This window comes from Dasypus novemcinctus, chromosome 11, assembly GCF_030445035.2.
Source record: "Dasypus novemcinctus isolate mDasNov1 chromosome 11, mDasNov1.1.hap2, whole genome shotgun sequence".
NCBI lineage: Eukaryota > Metazoa > Chordata > Mammalia > Cingulata > Dasypodidae > Dasypus > Dasypus novemcinctus.
In genome coordinates this window covers 87509841-87537484 of record NC_080683.1, presented here as the reverse complement: position 1 = coordinate 87537484, position 27644 = coordinate 87509841, and the positions used below count along the sequence as shown (strand labels likewise).

General features: G+C 40.7%; 1 protein-coding gene and 1 non-coding gene across 5 annotated transcripts in view; both read left to right on the top strand.

Moving 5' to 3' along the window:
• REV3L (REV3 like, DNA directed polymerase zeta catalytic subunit) overlaps positions 1-27644 on the top strand; it is a 254937-nt gene that overhangs the window by 176753 nt on the left and 50540 nt on the right. For 3 of the 4 annotated variants that reach the window (XM_058307291.2, XM_058307290.2, XM_071218630.1), the window contains 4 exons: positions 2959-3100; positions 10543-10787; positions 12233-12341; positions 14264-14470. In XM_058307291.2, coding sequence (XP_058163274.1) covers positions 2959-3100; positions 10543-10787; positions 12233-12341; positions 14264-14470 — 703 coding nt within the window. Of the gene's footprint in view, positions 1-2958; positions 3101-10542; positions 10788-12232; positions 12342-13701; positions 13829-14263; positions 14471-27644 lie in introns of those variants that run through there. The other variant, XR_009188015.2, reaches the window with a different exon arrangement.
• LOC111764793 (U1 spliceosomal RNA) lies at positions 4438-4599 on the top strand. Its single transcript, XR_002797311.1, has one exon. It is a non-coding gene; the product is annotated as a U1 spliceosomal RNA (small nuclear RNA).

Genomic DNA, 27644 nt, shown 5'->3' with positions numbered 1-27644 from the left:
TTAGGAAGTTCCTGTTCTTTTGGGCTTCAGGGGTGAGACTTCAGCGTTCCTGCTTTCCCTATAGTAGGTAGTAGAGCTTTACTTTGCATCTCTGTCATGTGTTGGGCCTAAGCAGGTTTCCAGATTTTCTCTCAGGGGAGGAACAGAGGACTTTTCCTTCTAACTCCTTCCTCGGCAGTAGTGTTCCTTTGCCTGGAATCCACAATGGTAAGGTTTCCTGCCCAGGAAATGTAGATTGCCCTTGCTTGGCCCATTTTTGGAACAAGGGAGATGTTCTTCCCTTCCTTCTGGTGCAGATAGTGTTTGCTTTTAGCCATCTCTTAACACCAGACATCTTTTCAACTACTCTTTCCCCAGAGATACTGGATCTTTGCATAACCCTGAGAGTGGGAGAGTATCCAAACTTTATCACAGGAGTTCAAGTCTTATACTTCATATCAGATAAGTATCCAGGAATAATGCAGAATTTCCTTCCTGTGTGCCCTGCCCTACCCCCAGTCTTTCTCATGAGCTCTTGATGAAGTGCCCATGAAAAAAGATACCCTGGGTGTGTAGGGACCCCAGGAATTGTAAACTGTTTTACGTTAGCCCATACATGACCTTTAAGAATTTGTTAACATTTTAACTGTTTCATTCTTACCTGCTGTTATGGCAATTACCTATTCCTCTTATGCTCTGCCAAGATCAAAGAGATTATATGTCCTATCTCTCCTCAGATGTGTTTTTCACCCTTAGAAATTTACTTCATCTGGTTCTACTGTAACCTCAATTTTCTGATATTCTCAAGAAAACTTACAATTTTGTATGTTACCTAGCTTTTTATCACGTAGCTATTTCTAAAGGAAAAGCAGATCCCTGTACAATTTTTCCTGGCTTCTTTCAGGATTTTTGTCTTTAGTTTTCTAATTTCACTATGATATGCCTATATATGGATTTCTTTGTATTTATCTTTCTTGGTGTTTCACAAGTGTTATATAGGTAAATTGATATTTTTCATCAGATTCAGGAGATTTTTTGACTATTTTTTCTTAAAATATTTTTCTACCCCCATCCTCATTCTCTTCACTTTGCAGAACTTCGATTACATGTATGTTAGACTATTTGATAAAGACCCTTGAGGCTCTACATTTTTTCTTCAGTCCTTTTTTCCTCTTTGTTTCTTCACATTGAATCATTTCTATTGACATGTCTTTGATCATTGCTGTCATCACTAATCTGTTAAGCCCATCCAATACATTTTTTATTGCAAATTTCAATTATTGTGCTTTTAGTTATAGAATTCTCATTTCATTCTTTTTTTTAGTTTCCATTGCTGCTGAATTTCCCTATCTGTTCATTCAGTAACACTATTTTTCTTTTCTTAGTTTCTTGACATATTTATGCTAGTTAGTAAATCCAACATCTGGGCCATCTATGTTAGTTTCTATTGACTGCTCTTTTTTTTAAACTTTTTCATTTTTTGTGTGTTGTTTGTTTCTTTACATAAATACCATGACCATTGCTGATGTTCTGTAGTAGAGATTCTGGGTTTTTTGTTACCTTTCTCTGAAGAGGAATTGCTCTGATAGGCTATTCAGTTATTGGCTGATCACCTTGAATTTATGCAGACTTGATTCTTATGCTTTGTTAAGCTGGTTCTCTGGAAAGCCCACAGTGTTTCCTAAGCCCCTTCAACTTTGGCAGGATTCGACCTCCCAACTCTGTTCCTGTGTATATTATCAATGCTTGGTTTTAGATTTTGTCTATAGAGATGAACATTGGGGGTGTTCCTACTTTTTGGATATTATGAATAATCCTACTGTGAACATTCACATAAAAGTTCTTGTGTAGTGATGTTTTCATTTCTTTTGGTTATATACCTATGAGTGGAATTGCTGGATTATATGGTAACTCTGTGCTTAATTATTTGAGGAACTACCAGACTGTTTTTTATAGAAGTTACACCATTTTACATTCAAGCACAACAGCATTGTCATGAGAGTTCCCATTTTTCCACATTCTTGCCAACACTTGTTATCTGTTTTGTTTTTTTTTAATTATAAGGTGGTTTTTATTTTGTTCTTTTCATATATGTTCATTTTCTGGTTTTTCTCTATGCATTAATCAAAGGAAAATATTTAAAAAAATTTTAATAGACAATTATGTGACTATTCTAAAAACCATATAATTAAAGGTTGCAATATATTTTAACTTTAATAGTCCTTAAAAGAATAAATTTTATACTTTATAATATACCTTTTTGGTGATTTTTTTGTATTTTAATATCAAATATATTTTAATAACATGATAGTAAATCAAAACTAACTTTCATGGATTTGGTGCATGTGGGGATTTTTGTTGTTGTATGCTGATTTCTTTCAAAAAAAAGTTATGGTAGCATGGTTAATTTTTTAAAATGGTTTAAACCAAAAATATTGATTTTATGTATATTTACGCCATGTATGATCTCATATAAATTATTTTCCTGATTTTTCTAAATGTTCACCAAATTACTCCATTTGTTTTTTTTCCCATGAGAAGACATTGCATGCTCTTATTTTAGATTAATAATCACAATAATTATCCAAACCTCCATGTTCTTTAAAAATTTATAGATGTGATAAATAATTACTGCATATTATTGCATAATTAGCATAGGCATCTAAGAAGTAGTGTTAAATTTTTTACAGCTAAATAGAGCTACATCAAAATATTGAAAATAATCATCCTTAATCTTACCATTGAATCAAAAATATTTTAAATTTTGCTTATTTTCACTAGGTCTTACACCCTTTGAAATATATGGAATTTTCTCATCCTAACATTACTTTGCTTAAAGACTCAGCTCACACCATGGCTCCCATCTCTTTAAACAACCTCATTTCAATATGTAGGTTTTTGGTAGAATGAAAACAGGACTAGTTTCAAGTGGCTGGATTTTTCCCTGGTATTCATAGCATGAATTCTTTATTTTAACAGATGGAAAATGGTTGATCATTACATTAGCCGTGTCCGTGGAAATCTTCAAATGTTAGAACAGCTGGACCTGATTGGGAAAACCAGTGAAATGGCCAGACTTTTTGGCATTCAGTTTTTACATGTACTGACCAGGGGCTCACAGGTAGGAAATCAATTTTCTTGCATACTTGAAGGTTCTATGTGAATGATAAACTTCCTTGTATTTGAAGTGATTTTATTCATTTAATTTTTTCACTTTCTTCTGGTGCTAACCAATTACTGACTAATTCTATCTTCTCATTTTATTTTTTGGAAAAGTTTTAGTTTCACTATAACAGCACCACTGTTTCCATACCATTTTTTTGGCCACTACCAAGTTCTTCATGGTATAAAAAAGTAAATTTCCACAGAAAGACCAATACTGTATGATTTCACTCATATGAAATACCTTAAGCAAGTAAATTCATAGGGACAGAATGTAGATTATAGTTTTCCAGGGGCTGGGAGGGAAATGGGGGGAATGAGGAATTACTGCTTTAGGGATACAGAGTTTCTGTTTAGGGTGATGAAATAATTTTGGTAATGAATGATGGTGATAGCACAATATTATAATTCTAATTAATATCACTGAATTTTTTCATGCAAGTCATTAAAATGGGAGATTTTGTGTTGTAAGATGTTACCAAAATAATTTTTTTAAGTAAGTAAATTTCCACACACCTTAGGATGATACTGCATTCCTGAATAGAGATGGCTTCAAAGGTCCCTTAGACCTGGAAGGAGCAAAGAAAGTCTACTCCAAACAACTTGAATAATATGATAAATGAACTAGGCCTAACAGACATTTCTAGGGCATTAGCCCCCCCTCCCCCCCCAAAAAGCAGCAGGATATACATTCTTTTCAAGTACTCATGGATCCTTCTCTAGTATAGAGCCTATGTTGGGTCACAAGGCAGGACTCAAATTTAAAGATTGAAATTAAGCCAAACACTTTCTCTGTTAATCAGGGAATGAAGCTGGAAATCAAATAATAGATGGAAATAGGGAAAATTAATAAATCTATGGATATTAAACAGCACACTTTAAATTAATCAGTGGGTCAAAGAAGAAATTGCAAGAGAAGTCAATAAGTATCTTGAGCAAAATGAGAACATAACGTATCAAAACCTATGGGACACCGCAAAGGCAGTGCTGAGAGGAAAATTTATAGCCCTCAGTGCTTACATTAAAAAAGAAGAAAGAACTAAAATTGAAGATCTAACTGCATACCTGGAGGAACTAGAAAAAGAACAGCAAACTAATTACAAACCAAGTCAAAGGGAAAGAAATAGTAAAGATAAGAGCAGAAATTAATGAAATTAACAACAACAATGAAAAAAACAGTATACAGAATCAACAAAACCAAAAGTTGTTTCTCTGAGAAGATGAACAAAATTGACAAACCCTTAGCTAGACTGACAAATGAAAAAGAGAGAAGATGCAAATAAATGAAATCAGAGAATACTTACCTTGCAGGGGAGATACTATGATCACAAAGGTGATTTTCCCAGGGCGAAGGTGTCCATTGCACTGGGGATCTGCTCACCCCTGTGATGTCCCCACATGGGGGGAGCTCAACTGCATAATTTGTGTTAGTGGGGGTTGCGTTCACACTCACCTGACAAAATGAATGAATGAATGAATGAGTGAAATCAGAAATGAGAGGGGGACATTACCACTGACCCTGCAGATATAAGAAAAATCATAAGAGGATACTATGGGAAAGTGGATGTGGCTCAAGCGATTGAGCTCCCACCTACCACATGGGAGGTCCCAGGTTCAGTTCCTGGTGCCTTCTGGAAAAGATGAGCAAGACAGCGAACTGGCGAGACAGAATGGTGCAGCAAGCTTATGCAACAAGATGACACAACCAGGAAATGTAAATAGGAAACACAGTGAGAAACACAACAAAGCAGGGAATGGAGGTGGCTCAAGTGATTGAGTGCCTCTCTACCACTTGAGAGGTCCCAGGTTCTGTTCCAGTGCCTCCTAAAGAGAAGATGAGAGCAGACAGCAAGCACAAAAAACGAGCAGGGGGGAATAAATAAATAAATCTTTTTTAAAAAAGGATACTATGAACAACTGTACACAAAACTAAACAATGTAGTTGAGATGGACAGATTCCTAGAAACACACTAACTACCTACATTGACCCTAGAAGAAATAGAAGACTTCAACAAACCAATCACAAGTGAAGAGATTGAGCTAGTTATCAAAAACCTCTCAAAGAGGCATTTTCAGGACTTGGGAATTGTCCTGAATGACATTGCAATGTCAGATAGAGGCCATTATATATCCTGCCATAACTATAGAATTGTGTGGGAGAGAGTGTAAACTACAATATGTATTATAATCCATACTTTGTGACAGTGCTACAAAATGTGTTGCTCAATTGCAGTGAATGTACCACACTAATGTAGGATGTTGTTAATGAAGGTAAATGTGGCTGATGTGGGGAGCAAGGAATATAGGAATCTCCTATATTTTTTATGTAACATTTATGTAATCTAAACATCTTTAAAAAAAAAAACAAAAAAACTTCCCAGACATGAAAAGCCCAGGACCAGATGGCTTCACAGGTAAATTCTACCAATTATTCAAAGACAAATTAACACCAATCTTACTCAAACTTTTTCAAAAAATTCAATAGGAGAGAACACTACCAAACTCATTCTATGAAGCCAACATCACCCTAATACCAAAACCAAATAAATATACTGCAAAAAAAAAAAAATTACAAATATCTTTAATGAATATATATGCAAAACTCCTCAAAAAAATATTGCAAACTGAACCCAAAGCTTATTAAAGAATCACACACAATGATCAAATGGGCTTTATCCCTTATCCCTTGTTGCAAGGATTTCCCCCCTTTTTTTTTTTTTTTTTTTTTTTTTTTTTGAGGTACCCAGGATGTCATGTGTGGGAAGCAGGCACCAACACTGGGCCACATTGGCTCCTCTGAGTTGGTTCTTTCATGTGTTTGCTTGTTGTTGTTTTTTATTTTTTGGAGGCACTGGGAACCGAACCTGGGACCTCCTATGTGGGAAGCAGACAACTGCTTGAGCCACATCCACTCCCGGCAAGGGTTTTTCAACAAAAGAAAATCATTTAGTTTAATAAACCACATTAATAAATTGAAGAAGAAAAATCCCGTGATCATTTCAATAGGTGCAATAAAGGTGTTTGACAAAATTCAGCATCCTTTTTTGAAAATACACCCCAAAAGATAGGCATAGAAGGAAGCTTCCTCACAATAGTAAAGAGCATATATATATATATATGAAAAATCTACAGCTAGCATTTTATTTAATGGTGACAGACTGAAAACTTTCCTGCTGAGTTTAGGAACAGGAGAAGGATACCCACTGTCACCACTGTTGTTTAATATGGTGCGAGAAATTCTAGCTAGAGCAATTAGGCTAGATAAAGAAATAAGTCTCCCAAATAGGAAAGGAAAAGGTAAAATGTTTGCTATTTGCTAATGATATGATCCTATATCTACAAAATCCTGAAAAATCCACAACAAAGCTACTAGAACTAATCGACAAGTTCAGCAAGGTAGTGGGATATAAGATTAATACATGAAAATCAGTAGCATTTCTTTATACTACTGATGAGCAATCTGAGGAGGAAATCAGAAAAAAAAATTCCATTTATAATAGCAAGTAAAGAATAAAATATTTTGGAATAAACTTACTAAAGGACCTAAAGGCCTGTATTCAGAAAACTAAGAAACATTGCTAAAAAAAACAAAGAAGACTTAAATAAATGGAAGAACATTCCATGTTCATGGTCTGGAAGACTAAATATCGTTAAGATGTCAGTTCTACCCAAACTGATTTAAAGAGTCAATGCAATCCAGTAAAAATCCCAACAGCCTTTTTTTGCAGAAATGGAAAAACCAATTATCAAATTTATTTGAAAGTGTAAGGAACTCCAAATAGGCAAAAAATGTCTTTAGAAAGAACAACAAAATTAGAGGACTCTTAATTTCTGACTTAAAAGCATATTACTGAGCTACGGTGGTACAGTGGTAAAAACAGCCTGGTACTGGCATAAAGACAGGACAGATTGACCAGTGGAACCAAATTGAGAACTTGAAATAGACCCTTACATCTACAGAAAAGTGATTTTTGACAAGGCTGTCAAGCCTTCCCAGATGAGCCAGAACAGTCTATTCAACAAGTGGTGCTGGGAGAACTGTATATCCACATCCAAAAGAAAGGGGACTCCGATCTCACACTCTATACAAAAACTAATTCAAAATGTATGCACACAATAGATTATTATTCAGCTAAATGACATGACAACATGAATGAACCTGGAGGATATTATGTTGAATGAAGCAAGCCTGTCACAAAAGACAAATACTTCATAATTGTGCTATTATGAACTAAATATATTGTGTAACCTCATGGAGTTAATAATTGAAATACAGGTCACCAATATATAGAATGAGGGTAGAGAATGGAAAGCTGAAGTTTAATCTGTGCTGAATTGGTAAAAACCTCTGTAATGAGGTTCTTCTGTTTGTCTTTTTGTTTTTTATTATTGTTGGAATAATGAAAATGCTGTAATAATGATTGAAGTGATGAATATACAACTATGTGATTATACCAGATACCACTGATTGTACACTTTCGATGGATTTATGCCTTATATGTATCAATAAAATTGATTTGCTAAAAAAAAAAAATTCCAATGGAAAGTTACTGGCGTGTCACTATTCCCAAACAGTAAATAATCCCAATTAAAAAAAAAAAAAAATTGACCATAAAAAAAAATAGAAGCCATTTAATTCATATCCCTCCATCTTACTTCCCAAGAATATAATGAGATGGCTCTGTCAAAATTTATTTGAATACCTGTCGCATTTTAATCACAGTGCTTAGCATCAGGAATACAGCATTAAATCACTCCAGGTCCTTAAGCTCATAAAACATTTAATTTTAATTATTTGAATTACTTTATAACATTTTCAAGTCTAGCAATTCAGTAAAAAATAGAACTCAAGCTACTTTGCAATTACCTATTTATTTTATCTTTTATACCCTATTTATTTTATTTATTCATACCCCAAAAGTCTTTTCAAAATATATTTGAATTGACTTATAGTAAAAGACAAAGAGGGGAAACGGACTTTGGCCCAGTGGTTAGGGCGTCCGTCTACCATATGGGAGGTCCGCGGTTCAAACCCCGGGCCTCCTTGACCTGTGTGGAGCTGGCCATGCGCAGCGCTGATGCACGCAAGGAGTGCCGTGCCACGCAAGGGTGTCCCCCGCGTGGGGGAGCCCCACGCGCAAGGAGTGCGCCCATGAGGAAAGCCGCCCAGCGCGAAAAGAAAGAGCAGCCTGCCCAAGAATGGCGCCGCCCACACTTCCCATGCCGCTGACGACAACAGAAGCGGACAAAGAAACAAGACGCAGCAAATAGACACCAAGAACAGACAACCAGGGGAGGGGGGGAAATTAAATAAATAAATAAATCTTTTAAAAAAAAAAAAAAAAAAGACAAAGATACCTTAAAATCTTATGAGAGGGAAGCGGACTTGGCCCAGTGGTTAGGGCGTCCGTCTACCACATGGGAGGTCCGCGGTTCAAACCCTGGACCTCCTTGACCCATGTGGAGCTGGCCCTTGCACAGTGCTGATGTGCGTAAGGAGTGCCATGCCACACGGGTGTCCCCCGCATAGGGGAGCCCCACGCACAAGGAGTGTGCCCCATAAGGAGAGCCGCCCAGTGCAAAAGAAAGTTCAGCCTGCCCAAGAATGGCGCCGCACACATGGAGAGCTGCCACACAAGATGACGCAACAAAAGAAACACAAATTCCCATGCTGCTGACAACAACAGAAGCGGGCAAAGAAGAAAACACAGCAAACAGACACAGAGAAACAGACAACTGGGGCGGGGATGGGGAAGGGAGAGAAATAAATCAATCTTAAAAAAAAAAATCTTATGAGAGGGAGCAGATGTAACTCAAGCAGTTGAGCACCTGCTTCCCACATAGGCAGTCCTGGGTTCAGTTTCCAGTGTCTCCTAAAAACAAAAAAACCAACTTAGTCCCCACCAATGTGGCTTCGTGGTTGGGCACCAGCTTCCCACATACAAGATCCAGGGCTCAATCCCTAGCCCCAGTACCTAAAACAAAAAAAGCAATCTTACGGAGCATTTAATGAACCTGTGTGTAGCAGTTTAATATAGTTATGAATTCCAAAAATAGATAGTGGATTATGTTTGTAATCTGGTCTGTACTTGTGTGTCATTAAGGTATGATTAGAGCTTTGATTGGGTCACGTCATTAGGGGTGGGGACTCACAGATAAAAGGCATGGCAAAGGACAGAGTTGAGGGTTTTCTGATGTTGAGGTTTGATGCTGAAGTCTTAAGCTGGAACCCCAGGAAGTCAATATGCAGAGGAAAGAGAAGCAAGATCCGGGAAGAGAGGACCTGAGCCAGGAGAAGAACACAGAGGAATAGAGACGGTTCCTTAGGAAAGGCAGAAACCCCAGGGAGAGAGACAGAGCCGTTCACCTGGTAGTCTACAGCTGACCTTATGAAGAGAGGCAAAGTCTAGAGAGCCTCAGAGTCTACAACTGACCTTGTGGAGAAAATAGAGAAGCTTAGTCCAGAGGAACCAAGGAAGCCTGAACCCTGGCAGATATTGGCAGTCATCTTGCTCCAACACGTGAAAATAGACTTTGGTGAGGGAAGTAGCTTATGCTTTATGGCCTGGTATCTGTAAGCCCCTACCTCAATAAATATACCCTTTATAAAAACGAACCAATTTCTGGTATTTTGCATCAGTACCCCTTTGGCTGACTAATACACTATGCTTCTCCTTGTGTCTTCTTTTCATGATGCCCCAGTTTACTTAATAATATACCTTATAACCCAGTGGCTATTATAAACAATAATTTTTTGATTACTGTTTGCTAAGGTCTGGTGCTAAGCTGTGACTAACTTTCAATTCTGAAATCCATTTCCTTCTTGGGAAACTGGGATAACTTTTATTTATCTCAAGTCTCCCAACACCACTTTAATTCTCTAAATTTCCCAAAGATTACTGACCAATATTAAATGCAATTGTCAAACTATATAGTTCTCTTTTACATCTCCTTGTTATGATATAGCTGTATTTAAGTAGAAACTGAAATGTAATGTGTTTGTCTTTTCAAAGTTGACTTACTTTTTTTAATGTATATATATTTTTATTAGAGAAGTTGTGAGTTTACAAAACAATCATGCATAATGTGCAGAACTCTCATACATCACCCCTCCACCACAAGTTGATGTACATTTTCCATCCTTTGGCATATTTTGCAATTTTTATAAGTTTTGGTGTAGGAAAAAGATTTACATAAGCCTCCTTCAGGCACCTGAAAACTGTATAACCAATACTAGACTATAAATAACCAAGACTAGACTATAAATGTGTTGTAAGAAAGTCATGCAACCTCATTCTAAAGACAGAAATCCTTAAATGATTGTCATATATTCAAATAACCAAATTATTCATATTTAAACTGTTTTTTCCTCTCTTCTCACCTTCCCCCTACCCCATGTAGTACCGTGTGGAATCAATGATGTTGCGTATTGCTAAACCATTGAACTATATTCCTGTGACACCTAGTGTTCAACAGAGATCCCAAATGAGAGCCCCACAGTGTGTTCCTCTAATTATGGAGCCTGAATCCCGCTTCTACAGCAACTCTGTTCTTGTTTTGGATTTCCAGTCACTATATCCTTCTATTGTGATTGCATACAACTACTGTTTTTCCACCTGCCTTGGTCACGTGGAGAACTTGGGAAAGTAAGGTTTTTTCATATTTATAATTACGTTGTTGTGCTTGATAGTCTTTACTAAAATTAGACTTTCTTTAAGCATGTCTTTGCACTTGAGACTGTCCTTATGCTTAAGATGAATAAACTATAGCACAGCTAATCCATTCATTATAGTTACCTGACTAATTGACATGGATCACCTTATGATTAATTCACCTCTTGGATGAATGACTCCTATTAAGAGAATCGTGAATACAGAAGCCTTGCAATTATCTGTTTCACTTTCTATGTGTAGTTACTACCTCTTTTAAAAGGAGAGTATCTTTAATTTTTTGTATAAATCACTTTTCTATGGACCATTTGAGGATTATGATTTTTTTTTTTAGTATTTTCTCCTATTGTGTAGGTTGTCTTTTTTTTTTCCTCCCCCCTCCCTCCATTTTCTGCTCTCTGTGTCCATTTGCTGTGTGTTCTTCTGTGTCTGCTTGTCTTCTCATTAGGTGCTCTGGGAACCAATTCTGGGACCTTCCTGAGTGGGAGAGAGGCAATCATTCTCTTGTACCACCTTAGCTCCCTGGCCTTCTGCACCTTTTATTATTTCTCCTCTCTTTTTGTTACATCATCTTGCATTGCCAGCTCTCCACATGGGCCAGCACTTCTGCGTGGGGCAGCACTCCTGCATGGGGCAGTACTCTGTGCAGGCCAGCACTCCACATGGGCCAGCTTGCCACACGAGTCAGCTTGCCTTCAACAGGAGGCCTGGGCATCAAACCCTGGACCTCCTATATAGTAGACGGGAGCCCACTTGCTTGAGCCACATCCACTTCCCAGGATTATGATCTTAATATACCTCCTCTTGGCTTTTCTCAGAAATTGTGTGTGTGCGTTTTTCAGTTGTTAAATATTAGGTTTTATTAAGTCATCTCAACTAAATTTTATAATCCAAATGAGAATAACATTTTAAATACTCAAAGGAGTCAGTATTTTTCTCACAAGAAATAGAGAGTCCTCCTTTATAATGATTTTTGTGAAAGCAAAATAAAACAAGTGTTCTGGTTTTAGTGTAAAGTGCATGTGCTCCTTCATAGTAAGCATTTGTGGAAATGGTATTGGTAATCCTTTCTTTTTATTAAAAGTAGGAATTTGGAAAGGCTCTTTATAATCTTTTTAAGGTTTAAATTTTTCTTTAAGGAACTTGGTATAAGGTAATTGTGTTGAGTTGAAATTTGGTTATTTCAGAAATTTTAGGATAGTGAGGTTAGTGCTATTTAAGAAATGTTTCTTTTAATAAATTGTGAGTATTTAAAGAACTGTTTTTTGGTAATTAGACAAACATATTGCTAAGTACATGAATTCATGTATAGGTGTTTGAAAATGAATTCTAATGGAATTAGAAAGATTTCCTAAAATTGCCTAAAAATCTCTATTCTATGATTTGAGAAACTATTCATTTAATGTTTTCTTTCTTAATAGGTATGATGAATTCAAATTTGGCTGTACCTCTCTAAGAGTACCTCCAGATTTACTTTACCAAATTAGGCATGATATCACAGTGTCCCCCAATGGAATAGCATTTGTCAAGGTAATACTCTTTGTAAATGGTAGCTTTGTCAAGGTAATACTCTCTTCTGCTATCAACTAACAGCTTAACTTTTGGAAAGCTGATGGCTTACATGTTGTTGGTATATAATAGAAAACAAAAAGTTGGCTTGACTGTTACATCTCAGAAAGTCAAAGATATAAGGTATCTTCTAAGAAATCACTTTTTTAAAAAGCTATTTTGCTTGAATTTAGATTTAAAATCTTTTACTTGTTAAATCATTAATGAAATATTGAAAGAAATAAATGTACATTTATAGTATCTGCCCTATGTTAGAATCTGGCAGATTTAAATAGCTAGTTGATGATCACAGAGATGTTACTTAAAAATATTCAATTTGCTTTAATGTATAAACTACCAGTTATCTTTCCATATTATTTTAAATTAAGACTACTTGGAAATAGGATATGCTAATATATTTGATTATTTTTTAAGAAGACACCCAAACTAATAATCAGATCCCTTTTCCTCTCCCTTGTCTCCCCTCAAAAGAGATGAGGAAAGACTTATAAATGAATAAATTAAGGACAAATAGAGATCTAAGAGAAGATTATATTGCCTCTCATTGCCAACTTTATTCCTTTTCTTTCCTATGTCCTTAGTAGCGAATTTGTACTAGAATCGGGATGGTAGTGTGGGGGATGGTACTGTGGACCTCACTAGCCCTCAAATTCATTCTGGTGTACTGAGGAAAAGTAGCATCGTTCTCTACCATTAAGAGGGCTTGCTGTGTTAGAGTTTCCTAAAATTAACTATTTAGATTAGATATGAAAAAATTTTTACCAGAGAGTTCATGATATATTCCTTTTTGGACATTTTTAAGATGTAGTAGTATTTCCATGGACCTTATGTTAAATGATATCTACTTGGAAACATGAAAATAAATTTTTTTACCAAACGTCTCTCCATTAAAAGTCAGTTTTCATCATGTATTTTTTTATAGTATGTCTTAAAACATTGTGGCTGCTTCAAAAGGTACACAGAATGAATTAGAGGTTAGAATATGTTTTCACTGTCACATATCTAGCAGCTTATTATATTATCTCCCTTTAACAGCATTTTTAAAACTTGCATCTGCATTTTGACTCATGTAAAGCTTAATGAAAATAGGATTTTTTAAATATTCAGGAATGTACTTATCCTATACCTGAGGTTTTAATTGTTCAATCCAACATACATTACCTTGCACTTGTCTGTGAATCATCTTCAAAGTTAATACTGTTTTGTGGTTGTCATTCCTACTCGAGTTCTCATAAATTCTCCCTAGTCTTGATTAATACAAATGATTTTTTTTTTTGGCATCAACAAATTTTATCACCTCACTATTCATCCCCTCTTCCAGATTGCTAATAAATATAGGCCGGAGGGGATGGCTTAGTGGTCTAAGCATCAGATTTGAAATACCTAGAGTCCCTGGAACTACAGGTTTGAATGTCAGCAGAGTCAACCCAGCTCATCATTCTTCCAAGGTAGATAAATGGAGTTCCATGCAGATTACTGTGTGGGGTCATTAGGATGAGATCTTTAAAAACTGAGGTTTGTTATAAGTGATACAAATCCCATGTGTCTTTCTGAAAGAGTGGGGGTTTGGCTCAAAGTTGTGAACAAAATTTGCCTCTAAACTTGTTGTATGATCGTGTGTGCACTAGTTGACATCCTTCTCCTTAAAGGTCTCTGAACCCACATAGCAGTGCTACAGTGGATTTATAAACATTACAGGAACCTTTTAGAAGAAAAATCCTCTTCAAAAGAAATAAAATGTAATGATTTTATATTGACTGCCACTGGTCCTGTGGCCACTCTTTTGCTAGCATGTTTGAATTCATGAGTTGGCCATTGTTATACTTTGTGTTTCTCTCTTAATTATCTAAGAATTTTAAACATTCTTTTTCCCTTTATGATAGCCTTCAGTAAGAAAAGGTGTACTACCAAGAATGCTGGAAGAAATTTTGAAGACTAGGTTAATGGTGAAGCAGTCAATGAAGGCTTACAAGCAAGACAGAGCCCTTTCACGAATGCTTGATGCACGTCAGCTAGGACTTAAGCTTATAGCAAATGTCACATTTGGCTATACAGCTGCTAATTTTTCTGGGAGAATGCCATGCATTGAGGTAAGCGACACAAATCATCTTATAGTTCTTTCAAAAGAGACTAAAGCAGCATTAAATGAATCCTGTTCATTAAAGCTTTTTTCTTTTGTTTTAAAACTTTAGACTAAAGGATTCCATTTCTATGACAAAGGATCCATTTTTCTCAAACTGGGGTCTGTAAACATATTCTTGGAGAGTTTTGGGTTTTCTCTATGAGAAATTTTTATTTGTATTTTTATTTCAATAATTTATGAATTAACACATACGTGTATATCTGGGTGACAGTATTGTAACCAGCTATTAGCTTGAGATTTCACTGCCACCATTATAACCGTTTTTACAACAATCTTGGTACTAAATAATTTTTTAATATATTAATAGAGAACTGATTATAGTTGGCTTGTCCAGATGTCAGTGCCAGAATCAACAGGTCATTCCATATTTACCAGTATAATCATAGATATAAAGCAAAACCTTTCTTTTGCAGGGATCATTTGCAGTTGAAAGATTTTTTTGTAGAATATGACTGATTTGTTAAGTTATTTTATTAAATTAAGGTGTTAACTTTTTTTTTTTAAGATTTATTTTTTATTTATTTCTCTCCCCTTCCCCACCCCCCCAGTTGTCTGTTCTCTGTGTCCATTTGCTGTGTATGCTCATCTGTGTCCACTTGTATTCTTGTCAGTGGCACTGGGAATCTGTGTCTCTTTTGGTTGTGTCATCTTGCTGCGTCAGCTCTCCGTGTGTGCAGCACCACTCCTGGGCAGGCTGTGCTATTGTCATGCTGGGCAGTTCTCCTTACAGGGCGCACTCCTTGCACATGGGGCTCCCCTATGCGGGGGCACCCCTGCGTGACACGGCACTCCTTGCACACATCAGCACTGCATGTGGGCCAGTTTATCATACGGGTCAGTAGGCCCTGGGTTTGAACCCTGGACCTCCCATGTGGTAGGTGGACGCTTTATCCATTGAGACAAATCTGCTTCCCAAGGTATTATATTTGATATGAATACAATGTAGTGTGACAGAGTAATAATTTTCTGGTCATTGACAAAAGTAGAAAGTAGATTAATTGTGTAATCATCTTTGCATGCCAAATGAAGGCCAGAGTAAATCTGGTATACCATGTTTACAGTATTTCTATAAGAGAAAAGTAATAGAATAAAGTCCCCACACAACTCAAAACAGGCAAAGGGAACTCCAAAGAACCTGTGCAAGGCAGTCAGTGGCTTATTACAGTGAAAGAAGCAAAACATGATCCACCATGGAAATATAATAATATTTTTATTATTATTATTTGGCATATGATTTTGTTTGTACTGGATACATTTTTTTATTTCACCCATTTAGGTGTTTTCTGATCTAGGATATATGGGTTCTGACCTATGATGCATAGGTTAAAAATCAGAATGCAAAAAAGTTTATCACTAAGAATCAATATTTTGGCTGATGGTAAGGCAGATGACAAAATGTAACAAGAATTGTGCCAATGAGCCTTGTGCTCAGTATCACACCCAACTTAGAAGGGGTGCATGAACCAGTGCCTTGTCATGGTGTAGAGTAGGAACACAGTCTGAACCATGGTTATATAAGGGCTGTGGCTATTATAAGGGTTACACAAAAGCTCTGATATACCAAGAAGCAGTCTAGAAAATAGTTCAGGTGTTTTCTTAATGAGATGATGGCAACCTGACCTTTGATTAAGAAACAGATATTACCTTAGTTATATTTTGCATTAGGGTGATAACGGATGAATGTATCAAGCAGTTTATTGCCAAAAGGTAAGTGGAGCCCCAGGGAGAACAGCAGTTTATTGACTTGGACATCCACGCTCCTTCCCCAGCTCAGATTTCCAATGAACCATGGGTTGAGATTTTGCATGATGCCAAAGACAAGTTTGGAGTCAAAGGCACCCTGCAGTCTACTCTGCATGGCAAGTTGAGGCAGAAGACCCACTTAATATCAGCAAAGTAGAGGTTGTCAATGGTACTAAGGGTAAGGCAGGCCATTTGACCTCAGTGTACTCATGTTAGTTGTAAGAGCAGCAGAATTCCTTAGAGAACTTCCAGAAGATGAATGTACCCTAAAAATCAAGTTCTTGAGTAAGTGGGATGAAGGTGAAGACAAGTTTGGTCTGGTGTGGACTAAGAGAAAAAATGGCCAGAATGTCATAGAAATTCCAAAGGAAACCAGCCCAGGCCCCCTGACCAGCACTGACAAAGTGTTCTACAGAATGTATATCCAGTCACTGCTGTCATCTACAGCCCGTACATCCTTAAAGAGCCTTATCTTGCAAATCTGGGCCCACTCAGAAATGGGTGACCTCAACTGCTTGACTAGAGAGTTCTAGAGCACTTCAAAAGTGCCCTAATGGGACAGGGCCTCGCCCCCACCAGGCAACGTAAAATCTAGGAGTGGGAAGAGTGGTCCATAACGTGGGCACCACAGTAGACAATGTGGCTGAACTTGAGATCCTTAGGTAGGTGATCATCCTGAAATACATTACTGGCACAGACATATACAACAGTAGTAAATACCAGTTTCTTGGTGCAGATATTGAGTCTATCATCCACAACAGCCCCACCTGACTCATTGGTAGCCAAGACAAGCAGCTCGGCATTGACCAGTTCATCCTGCAGGGCGGGCACTCCTACCAGATTCAAGAAACCCACATACAAATCCAAGTGGTCTGCAAAGCTTTGGGAGAGATAGCATTAGCCAAAAGGGTCTTTGGGGTTATGGACATCATCATTGCCAGAAAGAACAAAAGCTGGAAGACTATAGTAGCCTTTCTTCTTCTTTTTTTTTTTTTTCATTTTATTTTTTTTTCTCTCCCCCCCCCCCCCCGCCCCCCTCCAGTTGTCTGCTCTCTGTGTCCATTAGCTGCATGTTCTTCTGTGACCACTTCTGTCCTTATCAGAGGCACTGGGAATCTGTGTTTCTTTTTGTTGCGTCATCTTGTTGTGTCAGCTCTCCGTGTGTGCAGCACCATTCTTGGGCAGGCTGCACTTTCTTTTGCGCTGGGTGGCTCTCCTTACAGGGCGCACTCCTTGCATGTGGGGCTCCCTTACACGGGGGACACCCCTGCGTGGCACAGCACTCCTTGCGCACATCAGCACTGTGCATGGGCCAGCTTCACACAGGTCAAGGAGGCCGGGGGTTTGAACCGTGGACCTCCCATGTGGTAGGCGGACGCCCTATCCATTGGGCCAAGTTTGCTTCCCTGATCTAAGTTTCTATCGCCGGGTCTCTGCCCGACAATGACCCATCTGGCTTTGCCAAAGAAAGTGGGAATTCAAAGAAGACATCTATCCCTCGATCCTTACTTTTTTTGGGAAGCACTTTGAGGAGCAAGGCTGGGCTCCACCTCTCCTGGCTTTCCGTATAGAGGCAGGCTTCCTGACCCATCTAAGAGTCAGAGACACCTTCATCAGTTTTGACCACCAAAAAGAAACCTGGCTTCCAGAGGACCATGACCAGGGTTCATCATAGCCAAGTTCACATAAGAATCAAAGGCCAATAGGAAGCAGCTAATGAGAAGGCTCGTTGCAGACTAAGGCAAGCTAGATTATCTAGTGAGAGATTATTCACAGGACAAGGGACTCCCAGGATATTTAACCTCAAAGTTAAATATCCTACACCTCAGAGTGAGCCAGCAGAACCATTGCATAGCATGTAACATTGAAATGCTCTAGGCTTACAGCCCAAGGCCACATAGCCTTTCAACATTGACTGGCTGGACAACAGTAAAGGGCACTTCAGTGGCCATGTGTACGTTTGTTGCCTGGAGTGTAACTGATACCAAGCTGCAGCTCTCAATGACTGAGAACACAGTCTGGCAGCAGCTGAGTATCGCGAGATCATAAGCAGCTCTTCCCAGACAAAGTTACCAGTTGGTCTGTCCTGACGGTAATTCAGGACAGGTTCATCAGACTTTTTCACTGACCTTCCCAACCTGTAAACCTGGAGGGACCTTGCAGGTTCAGGTATCTCATCCCAACACCAGAGGGGAGCTTTTGTTCTGCCAAACTGACAAAACAGCTTGTGGGCAGAGAGGACTTTTGTGTGACAACCTGATCTTTGATAGCATTAGAGGGCTTTTTACTCGTCAGGTTAGTCACCTCATTGTTTAGAGCTGATACAGCAAAGGTGACAATGGCGGGTAGCAGGCCAGCCCATTCAGTTGGCCTCTAACCTTCAAGGAGCATAATTTCCTGTGTATACTGGTGTCCAAAAGTCAAGGGTACAATTGAAATGTTCCATAATAGCCTGGTCTCATAGACATCCACACGACTGCACCTGACTGAGACACCATGCTGTGCTAGTAACTGAGAAACAGCCCCCACGAATGTACCTGCAGAGTCTACCTATAGCAGCTTAAGCCATCAAAGGGTACTTGTACACCCTTTTGAGCGAACCCACAACCTCACTTACCTCTTTTTTTTTTTTTTTTTTTTTTTTTAAAGATTTATTTATTTATTTAATTTCCCCCCCTCCCCTGGTTGTCTGTTCTTGGTGTCTATTTGCTGCGTCTTGTTTCTTTGTCCGCTTCTGTTGTCATCAGCGGCACGGGAAGTGTGGGCGGCGCCATTCCTGGGCAGGCTGCTCTTTCTTTTCACGCTGGGCGGCTCTCCTCATGGGCGCACTCCTTGCGCGTGGGGCTCCCCCACGCGGGGGACACCCTTGCGTGGCAGGGCACTCCTTGCGCGCATCAGCACTGCGCATGGCCAGCTCTACACGGGTCAAGGAGGCCCGGGGTTTGAACCGCGGACCTCCCATATGGTAGACGGACGCCCTAACCACTGGGCCAAAGTCCGTTTCCCTCACTTACCTCTTTTGTGGCCAGATTTTCTGCCTCATGTAGTGGGCAGCTATGGCCCCATTGTGAGGACATATTCTTGCAGCTGCAGGGCAGACAATTATGTGTCAGAAACAGGGAATCAGCCTGTTGACCCTTATTCGGCGGCACAGATATATCAAACTTTGGTAGTGGAATGTGCCTTGGGGCTGGCGGATATATCTGCCAGATAGCCTGCTTTTTCCAGCCAAGCCTGAGCTACATCTTCAGAGACATTGGCAGTCTCTGCCAGTTTCTTGATGGCTGAGATGCCTTTTGAGTAGTCCTAAAGACTGTAGAATATTTGAGCCAACTTCTGTTCCATTGCCAGAATGATAGATATATTCCAGCAAGGTTATAAACTTCCAACAGACTTGCACACAGTCCTCTGGCACTCACTGAGTGGTTTCATGACGTGAGAGCACCATAATGGCAACGTAGACTGTCATACACTCACCTTGGCACCACAGATTTCTGAGCCATGTTGATCATTGTGTGAGCCAGAGGTCCAGGGATTTTCTGCCTCTACATGTCGTACTCAACTTCTGGCATTGTACAGTATCGTTCTTCAGGGATCCCTTTGATGCTATACAGAAGCACACAAAAAAAATGCCAAAAATAGAAAACACGAGCCTCACTACTCAGTTTGTGTCCATGTCATTACCTTTCCAAACCACAGTCACAGATGAAACAGTTTTTTTTGATTACTTGGTGAATTTGTAGGGCAAGGCCTGTTGCAGCCATTCCATGACAAAGAAAGTGGTCTGACAATTATTTTGGCTATCATATGATAGCGTATCATAGTCTGAAAGCTGATGATCATGGCCAACGCATACCTATGGATAGCAGCATCGAAGTCCCGGGAAGTTTGTGCAGCATGGCTTTGCCAGCAGACCTCCTCATTAATCCAATCCACTTGGGTCATTTTTGAGACCATTCAGCCTGTGAGATTTGTAATTGTTCTATGGCCTTATTTGGTGCCCATGTTCTGTGTCAGTTTCTGAACTTTGCAGCATGGAGAAGAGGTAATTACTTCAACTGAAAGCTAGGACATTCACATGGCACCCCAACAACAGTGGAATTGAGGCCATTTTACTTCATGATAACTACAGAGATGTTGCTCTGTTTAATAAGCATGTCCTTTCTTCATTGCCATGGCCAGAGCCACATCAACAATAGCCATGCTGACATCACAGGGAGTCAAGTCAAGTTTGGGGGACTAGCTGCCAATGACCATCTTACCCAGGCAAGAGTGGTCCATCACAATACCAGAAATAACAGCTCTGTGGTATAGTGTGCTGACTGGCTTTTTTCTGTCTGCACTTGAAGAAGACATTTCGTGTGCAATAACTCACTCATTGCATGTAGAAATGACCTACCATATAGGAAGGGCCAAATTGCTCAGCAGTAGCCAGCTGTTTAGCAACAGAAGGAATGGTGGGGCAGGTATTGGCACCTGCAGCCTAACTGTGGACTGTTAGTTCATGTTTGTTGCACTTATCTGCAGCACCCATACCTCACCCACCAACCAAAGATCCCCAACAATCCTAGGGGTCCAGGCCACAGATGTCTAGTCCACTCTGTTTCAGTGCTGAGTTAGTGGATGACTGTTCTGTTTCTCCTCAATGACAAAGGAAGTGGATTCCAAGGGTTTTGTCAGTCAACTTTAGTGCAAGTTAGCCTGAGCCTCTTAAAGTTCTGCCAGGAGTTTTTCCTGCTCTGCCTTCCTGGTATTGGCCCTAGCCCTCCCTGTGACCATTTTTGGGGGTCATTTTTTGTGGCACCTTTAGTAGTCTGCAGCTCCAGCTCTTGCAGCAGCACAGTCACTCTCACTACAGTCTTGAGGGCCTCTTTCCATATCATAAGTGTGCCTGTCTTCTATGTGGTGGGGCGGCATTCATCCAAATTGACAATACTTAGTGGCTGTCAAGACTTCCATGACAGTTTGAGATTATTTATGAATCCCAAAAAGAGAAAGATCATGTTTGTAGACTAATCTGTTACTCTGGAAGTGATATACTTTGCTTGTATTAAATTCAGTGAGTTGTCTCTGATTAAGTTTACTTGATAAAATCAACTTAGGGCTTCTTATTGGGCTTTGTCAGTAAGGCATAACTCAGGGTGAGTGCCTACCCCCTTGGTAGGCTGATCTAAATAGACACTCAAAACGACATGGGAAGAAGAAAGAACTGTGTCATTTTTTATCCTGCCATGTGACAGAAAGGAGAAGGCTCAAACAGCTAGAGTCCCAGAAGAGATGGACCATTTACCTTATAACTTATAGCTGATCTTGGGAACAAAGCTGAGACTGATATAGGAAGCGCTGGGAGACAAGCCCTAACCAGAAGAGAGGACTGGAAGCCCAGAGGGAAAGGAGAGACCAGGCAGAGATCAGCAACCATCTTGCTTCAACACATGGCAGCTGACTTTGTTGAGAAAGCAGCCTTAAGTTGGACTCTTTACAACTTTGTAATTGTAAACTTTCACCCCAAATAAATATCCTTTATAAAAGCCAACAGAGCTCTCGTACTTTGCATCACACCTTTGGCAGACTAATACAGCTGCCATGAGTAGAGTTAAGTATATACTATCCCAGTGGTATAGCTCACATATGGACTACTCAGTGCATGCCTGACAAATGGGTCAGTCTTGAGGTCAGCAACCAACTTTGGTTGATCTTCTGGGGGAACAGGCTGAACCATGCCAGCAACTACCACATACAGCTGTAGTACAGCTTGCCAAGAATCTTTGTCATTGCCACACTGAGTCCCACTTCATAGCCCACATAAAGTTTCCCAACCTCTTGGTCACACATTGTATCAATCTGGTCTGTGGTAAAGGGCTTCCCCAGATACTGTCTGGCCTGCTCACCTATAGCCCTCACAGCTTGTGCCCCACTCTGACACATGCCACCCACTCTGTCAAGGTGGTCTCTTGCATAGTTGAGGCTGTCTCCACCACATGATCTCTGTGCCAGCATCCATGGTCTCCATCAGCAGCATGTTGATGAGACCTTCACATTCTGTTTCTGAATTTACCTGGTCAAGCCAAATAAGTCTTGCCAGTCTTTTGGCAACTATAGTCATCTGCCATCTAAGTCTGATACTCGTATTCCCCACAACATGAAGATAGCCCAAACTAGGATCTGTGTGATAAGAGTGCACCTCATGTGCTATGGCATTTTAGTCTTCAATAGCAGCTTGCTATGCTTCAACTCCTGCCAGTTGCTGGTGGACTGCAGCTTCACCCTTCCCATGTGGGGATCCTATTATTTTCTCAAAGACACTTTGTTTTTTTTTTTAAGATTTATTTTATTTATTTCTCTCCCCTTCCACCCTTTGTCTGCTCTCTGTGTCCATTCGCTGTGTGTTCTTCTGCATCCGCTTGCATTATCAGGCAGCGCTGGGAACCTGCGTCTCTTTTTTGTTGCGTCATCTTGCTGCGTCAGCTCTCCGTGTGTGTGGTGCCACTCCTGGGCAGGCTGTGCTTTTTTCATACGGGGTGGCTCTCCTTGTGGGGTGCACTCCTCGCACGTGGGGCACCCCTACATGGGGTGCCCCTGCATGGCACAGCACTCCTTGCGTGCGGCAGCACTGCACGTGGGCCAGCTTACCACACCAGTCAGGAGACCCTGGGGATCGAACCCGGGACCCTCCATATGGTAGGTGGACATGCTATCAGTTGAGCCATGTCTGCTTCCCATCAAAGACACTCTTTGAAGATGTCTCAGTCCTTGCAGTGGAAAAGGGTGACCCACTGCATCTGTTCATGAAAGTCCATATACTTTTGTGCTAAGACTCAGATGCTTTGATGGCTTGGCAGCCAGAGAAGGCCAACTTTGAGAGCATGTCTTTCTTTTTGGCCCAAGCCTTTGTGCTGAGCATTCATCAATCACCTACAGGATGGTCTCACCTTTGAACCAAACATACAAGGCTCAGAGATAATTATGTATCTGCTCGCATGGGTTGATGATGTAGAGCTGGGGTCAACCCATAACCGTTACCATGTTTGGTAGGTTTTGTTATACTACTACACTGTGGGACAGAGGATCACAATGTGCTTAAAGGTGACTGGTAAGGCCCTCCAACAAATCCAGAATGAAAACTATTTTCCACATCTGATCTGACCACAGATGATAGCCAAGTATAGGTCCTTGGGGAGCATGTCACCAAACCAGTAGAGTTGCACTGACAGAGTATTCATTTTCGATGCTGAGTTGACTGTCCATAATGACATACAGGTAGATATTTTCAAAGTGCCGGCATTCTCTGCAGTTTTTGTGATCTGGTGACATCCTCCAAAACACTCTTAATGCACACCCCTGTGGACCTGATCATCATCACTTACTGTAGCAATTCGATATGGTTATGAATTCCAAAAATAGATATTGGATTATGTTTGTAATCTAGTCTATACCTGGGCGTGATTATGATTAGGGCTTTAATTGGGCCACATCATTAGGGTATTGAGTCCCCATCCCTTGGTGGGTGGGAACTTACAGATAAAAGACATGGCAAAGGACAGAGTTGAGGGTTTTTTGATGTTGGAGTTTTGATGTTGGAGTTTGATGCTGAAGCCTTAAGCTGGAGCCACAGGAAATAAGCTCACAAAGGAAACAGAAGCAAGACCCTGGAAGAGAGGAGCCTAGGAAGCCTGAACCCCCGCAGATATCAGCAGCCATCTTGCTCCAACACGTGAAAATAGACTTTGGTGAGGGAAGTAACTTATGCTTATGATCTGGTATCTGTAAGCTCCTACCCCAAATAAATACCCTTTATAAAAACCAACCAATTTCTGGTATTTTGCATCAGCACCCCTTTGGCTGACTAATACACTTACCTTGAGGTCAAGCCATTGGGCATACTTGCTGGTAAGAAACTGGCCCAGGGAGACATCTGCTAATGCTAGGTCCTTTGCTACCATTGCTACCTCAGGATGATGCTTGCTGCTGGGAAATCCTGCAAAGAACTTCATACATCATCCCAGAAGTAGTAGGGGTGTATAGCCTGAGAATATAGCTGGTTGAGGGTTTCCTTGGTGGTCACCTTGACCTTAGTCAAGGGTTGTAGAAGGCCTCTGTTGGATCACAAGCAAAGGCTGTAGAAGGGGCCTCAAACAGCATCAGGATTCCCCTTCGTCCTATGGGTTGGCATGTTCAGGTGAATGTTCCATGAAGTGTTGCTGTTGTTGGCTGCCATCTTGCAATGCCTCAAGACCTTGTCATACAGGATAGCAAGGTGCCCTGCATACTGGCCTTGGATCATTTGGGCCAATTCTGGTTGGGTGACCATGTCATACTTACTCTAGGCTGATGCTGATGGTGTATCTAGCACTTGCATCCTTAGTGGCACAGACTACCCTGCTATATTCATTCAAGGTTAGCTCATACTCGAGCCTGTCTGCCAGAGTGCTCTGGTAGAAGGGGATGTGTCTCTCTAGAAGCTCAAAGTCAAGCAGTATATAGAAGTGCCTCCCAAATGCACCCAAGATCACAGTGTCTAGGCATTCACCATACGGTCTCCAACACCTACTCTCAGCTTGGTGGCATTGCTAGCTGTTGAAGTGTCATTGCCCTGATTCTGGGCATCCTCTCCTCACCCATTTTCCAGAGGTCATTGTAGCAACAGTATAAGTGTGAATTATCAACACTTACTACTTCGTTTCCATTGCTCTTGATCACAGTCTTTTTTATCATGGCCTGTTCCACGTTCTGGACCACATTTCCGTTGGTGTTGATTGAGTTTAGATTGATAGTGAATGCCAGGTGAGCAGTTCTGGGAACGATGACATCAAGGGCACCAAGTTTGGGGGACAAGACTAGAAGCTACTAGTTCTGGTCAATAATGCTAGGGTTGTCTATTATCACAACTGACTGGTACACTCCTTTGATCCTGAGGGGATCAAATATGGGTTAAGCTTGCAACCATATTGACTGGAAGCCATGGCATGTATGCTATGTTGAAACAACCACGTTGATTCGTCATTGTGCAAAGGCAGCATGGCCAGACTTCGAGTTCAGTGAATTCAGTGAAGTTGCAGAGAAGCCTGACACCACAGACTCCATTGAAGAGGAGACTAACCTCATCAACACACCTGTTAATGTAGGAGGCGCTGTAGCACCTGTTCCCAGCCCCAATATAGAGCCCACCAATGAGAACACAGTGTGAGAAGAGCTTTTGTAGGAAGCCATTGATTTCTTTTAACTACATGGCCAGAAAAGGCCAAACACCACCCCCCAGATTTTATCACATTCCTTGCACCTCATGCTGGCACGATCGCTAATCAGTGCAACAGAAAGTATTGTCCACACTGAGCGAGGGTTTGCAGACTGAAAGTAGTACCCACAAAAATAGCTACCATCTGAGGTAACTATGGCCGTCCATAAAGCTAACCATAAACTGGATGGAGAAGCTGCTTCTATAGAGAGTTTCAAACCACAGAATCTGCCCCAGGTCGCAACCAAAGCCTCAGATGTGATAGAAACCACATAGTAAAAAAGTGAAGACCACAGTCATAGAAGCTGAGTTTGACAGGGTTCTCCTATAACCCCACAGCCCAGGCTGCAGTCACCAAAGCCTACATAGATGCCCAGTTACCACCTCTGACACTTGGCTTTCAAGCACACCAGTCTGGTTTCTCCTTTCTGTGGATCAAAGTCTTACACAGCTGAAACTTGGAGCACATTTTATTCATCCAATCTGATAGTCCAGGTTCCTAATTGTACTGCAGGAGAATATCTTGTGGTCTTTGTCAACCTTGGACTTTGTCAATTATAATGACATAGGTGACCTCACAAGAGTCCATGTAGCTGATGCTAGTGGCATTTGCATCTTCCCACACTCTCAAACACTAGCAGCGATGATCACCCACAGTAACAACAGCCTTATACTAGGCAGATTTTCAGGGTACCAGCCTTGTATTGTTTCAGCTGGAGTAAAAGGCACATGTTTCATTTACCTAGAGATTAAAGCAAAATTCAAGTAATGAGTGCACATGGAAGGCTATTAGTTTTGACATTCTTTTTTTTTTTTTTTTAAGATTTATTTATTTATTTAATTCCCCTCCCCTCCCCCAGTTGTCTGTTTTCTGTGTCTTTTTGCTGCGTCTTGTTTCTTTTTCCGCTTCTGTTGTCGTTAGCGGCACAGGAAATGTGGGCGGTGCCATTCCTGGGCAGGCTGCTCCCTCCTTCGCGCTGGGCGGCTCTCCTTATGGGTGCACTCCTTGCGCGTGGGGCTCCCCTTCGCGGGGGACACCCCTGTGTGGCACGGCACTCCTTGCGCGCATCAGCACTGTGCATGGGCCAGCTCCACACGGGTCAAGGAGGCCCGGGGCTTGAACCGCGGACCTCCCATGTGGTAGACGGATGCCCTAACCACTGGGCCAAAGTCCATTTCCCTGACATTCTTACTAAGGAAAATACATGCTATAACCCCCACCCTCACCCTCATTCGCACTAGAAACAGAACACATCAGATCAATGTCTCTACCACCTAAGGCTGAACTCCTTTTTGCCAGTGACCCCTGTTGGACTGCCAGGCATCTCCTACTGGTACAGCAAATTAACTTGTGTAATGCAGAACTGCCCATTGAGGTGCCTGGAACCTCGACCTCTCCCTCCCCCAACCCTGCCCTTGTGATGAGCTAGTCCTACTTGGCTATACAACATGTCATTTAAACAAAAGCTCAAGAATGAGTGAAAGGCATGAAAATCTCGGTACAAAAAATACCATCAGGACATCAGTGTTGTAAGGAGCATTGCTATGACTCTAGATGCTGCTAGCATGGGGTTGAGCCTTGGTGGCATGGGTCAGCTGTCCACCATCACCACCATACCAATTGTCCTGTCTTTAAGTTGCAACTTGAGGCTGTGGCATTCTGGGAGGTAGCTGCTGCCTGGCTGTCAAGGCCAAAAAGTACAACAGGATCTGAGTTTCAGCTAACTGCAAGCTGAACACTGTTGCAGATCATGTGTCCACCACCATTTTCAATGACAAAAATCTCAGATCATGAATTCCAATTCATCTTTGATGAAATGGAAAAATACACCAAGATGAGGCAGGAGATTCATGCTGGTACCAAGAAGGCCCATGCTACTGTGACCATCAATGAGGAGACAAAAAACTTGAATCCAGTGGGACCAACAACATAAAAATGTTGATTGCACAATAAAATGCCCCTGTAGTTGCTGCAGCCAGCAACCAGGATAACCTGCTGGCATCATCATATGCCCCAACGTATTTTGCCTGTGCTGGGGAAGCATCTTTAGTGCATCTTCTGACCTTCTTCACCACATGTCTCATCACTGTGGTGCCTTGTTTGATGTGCCTTTGTATGGCCTTTTGAGTGTTTTGTGTGTGT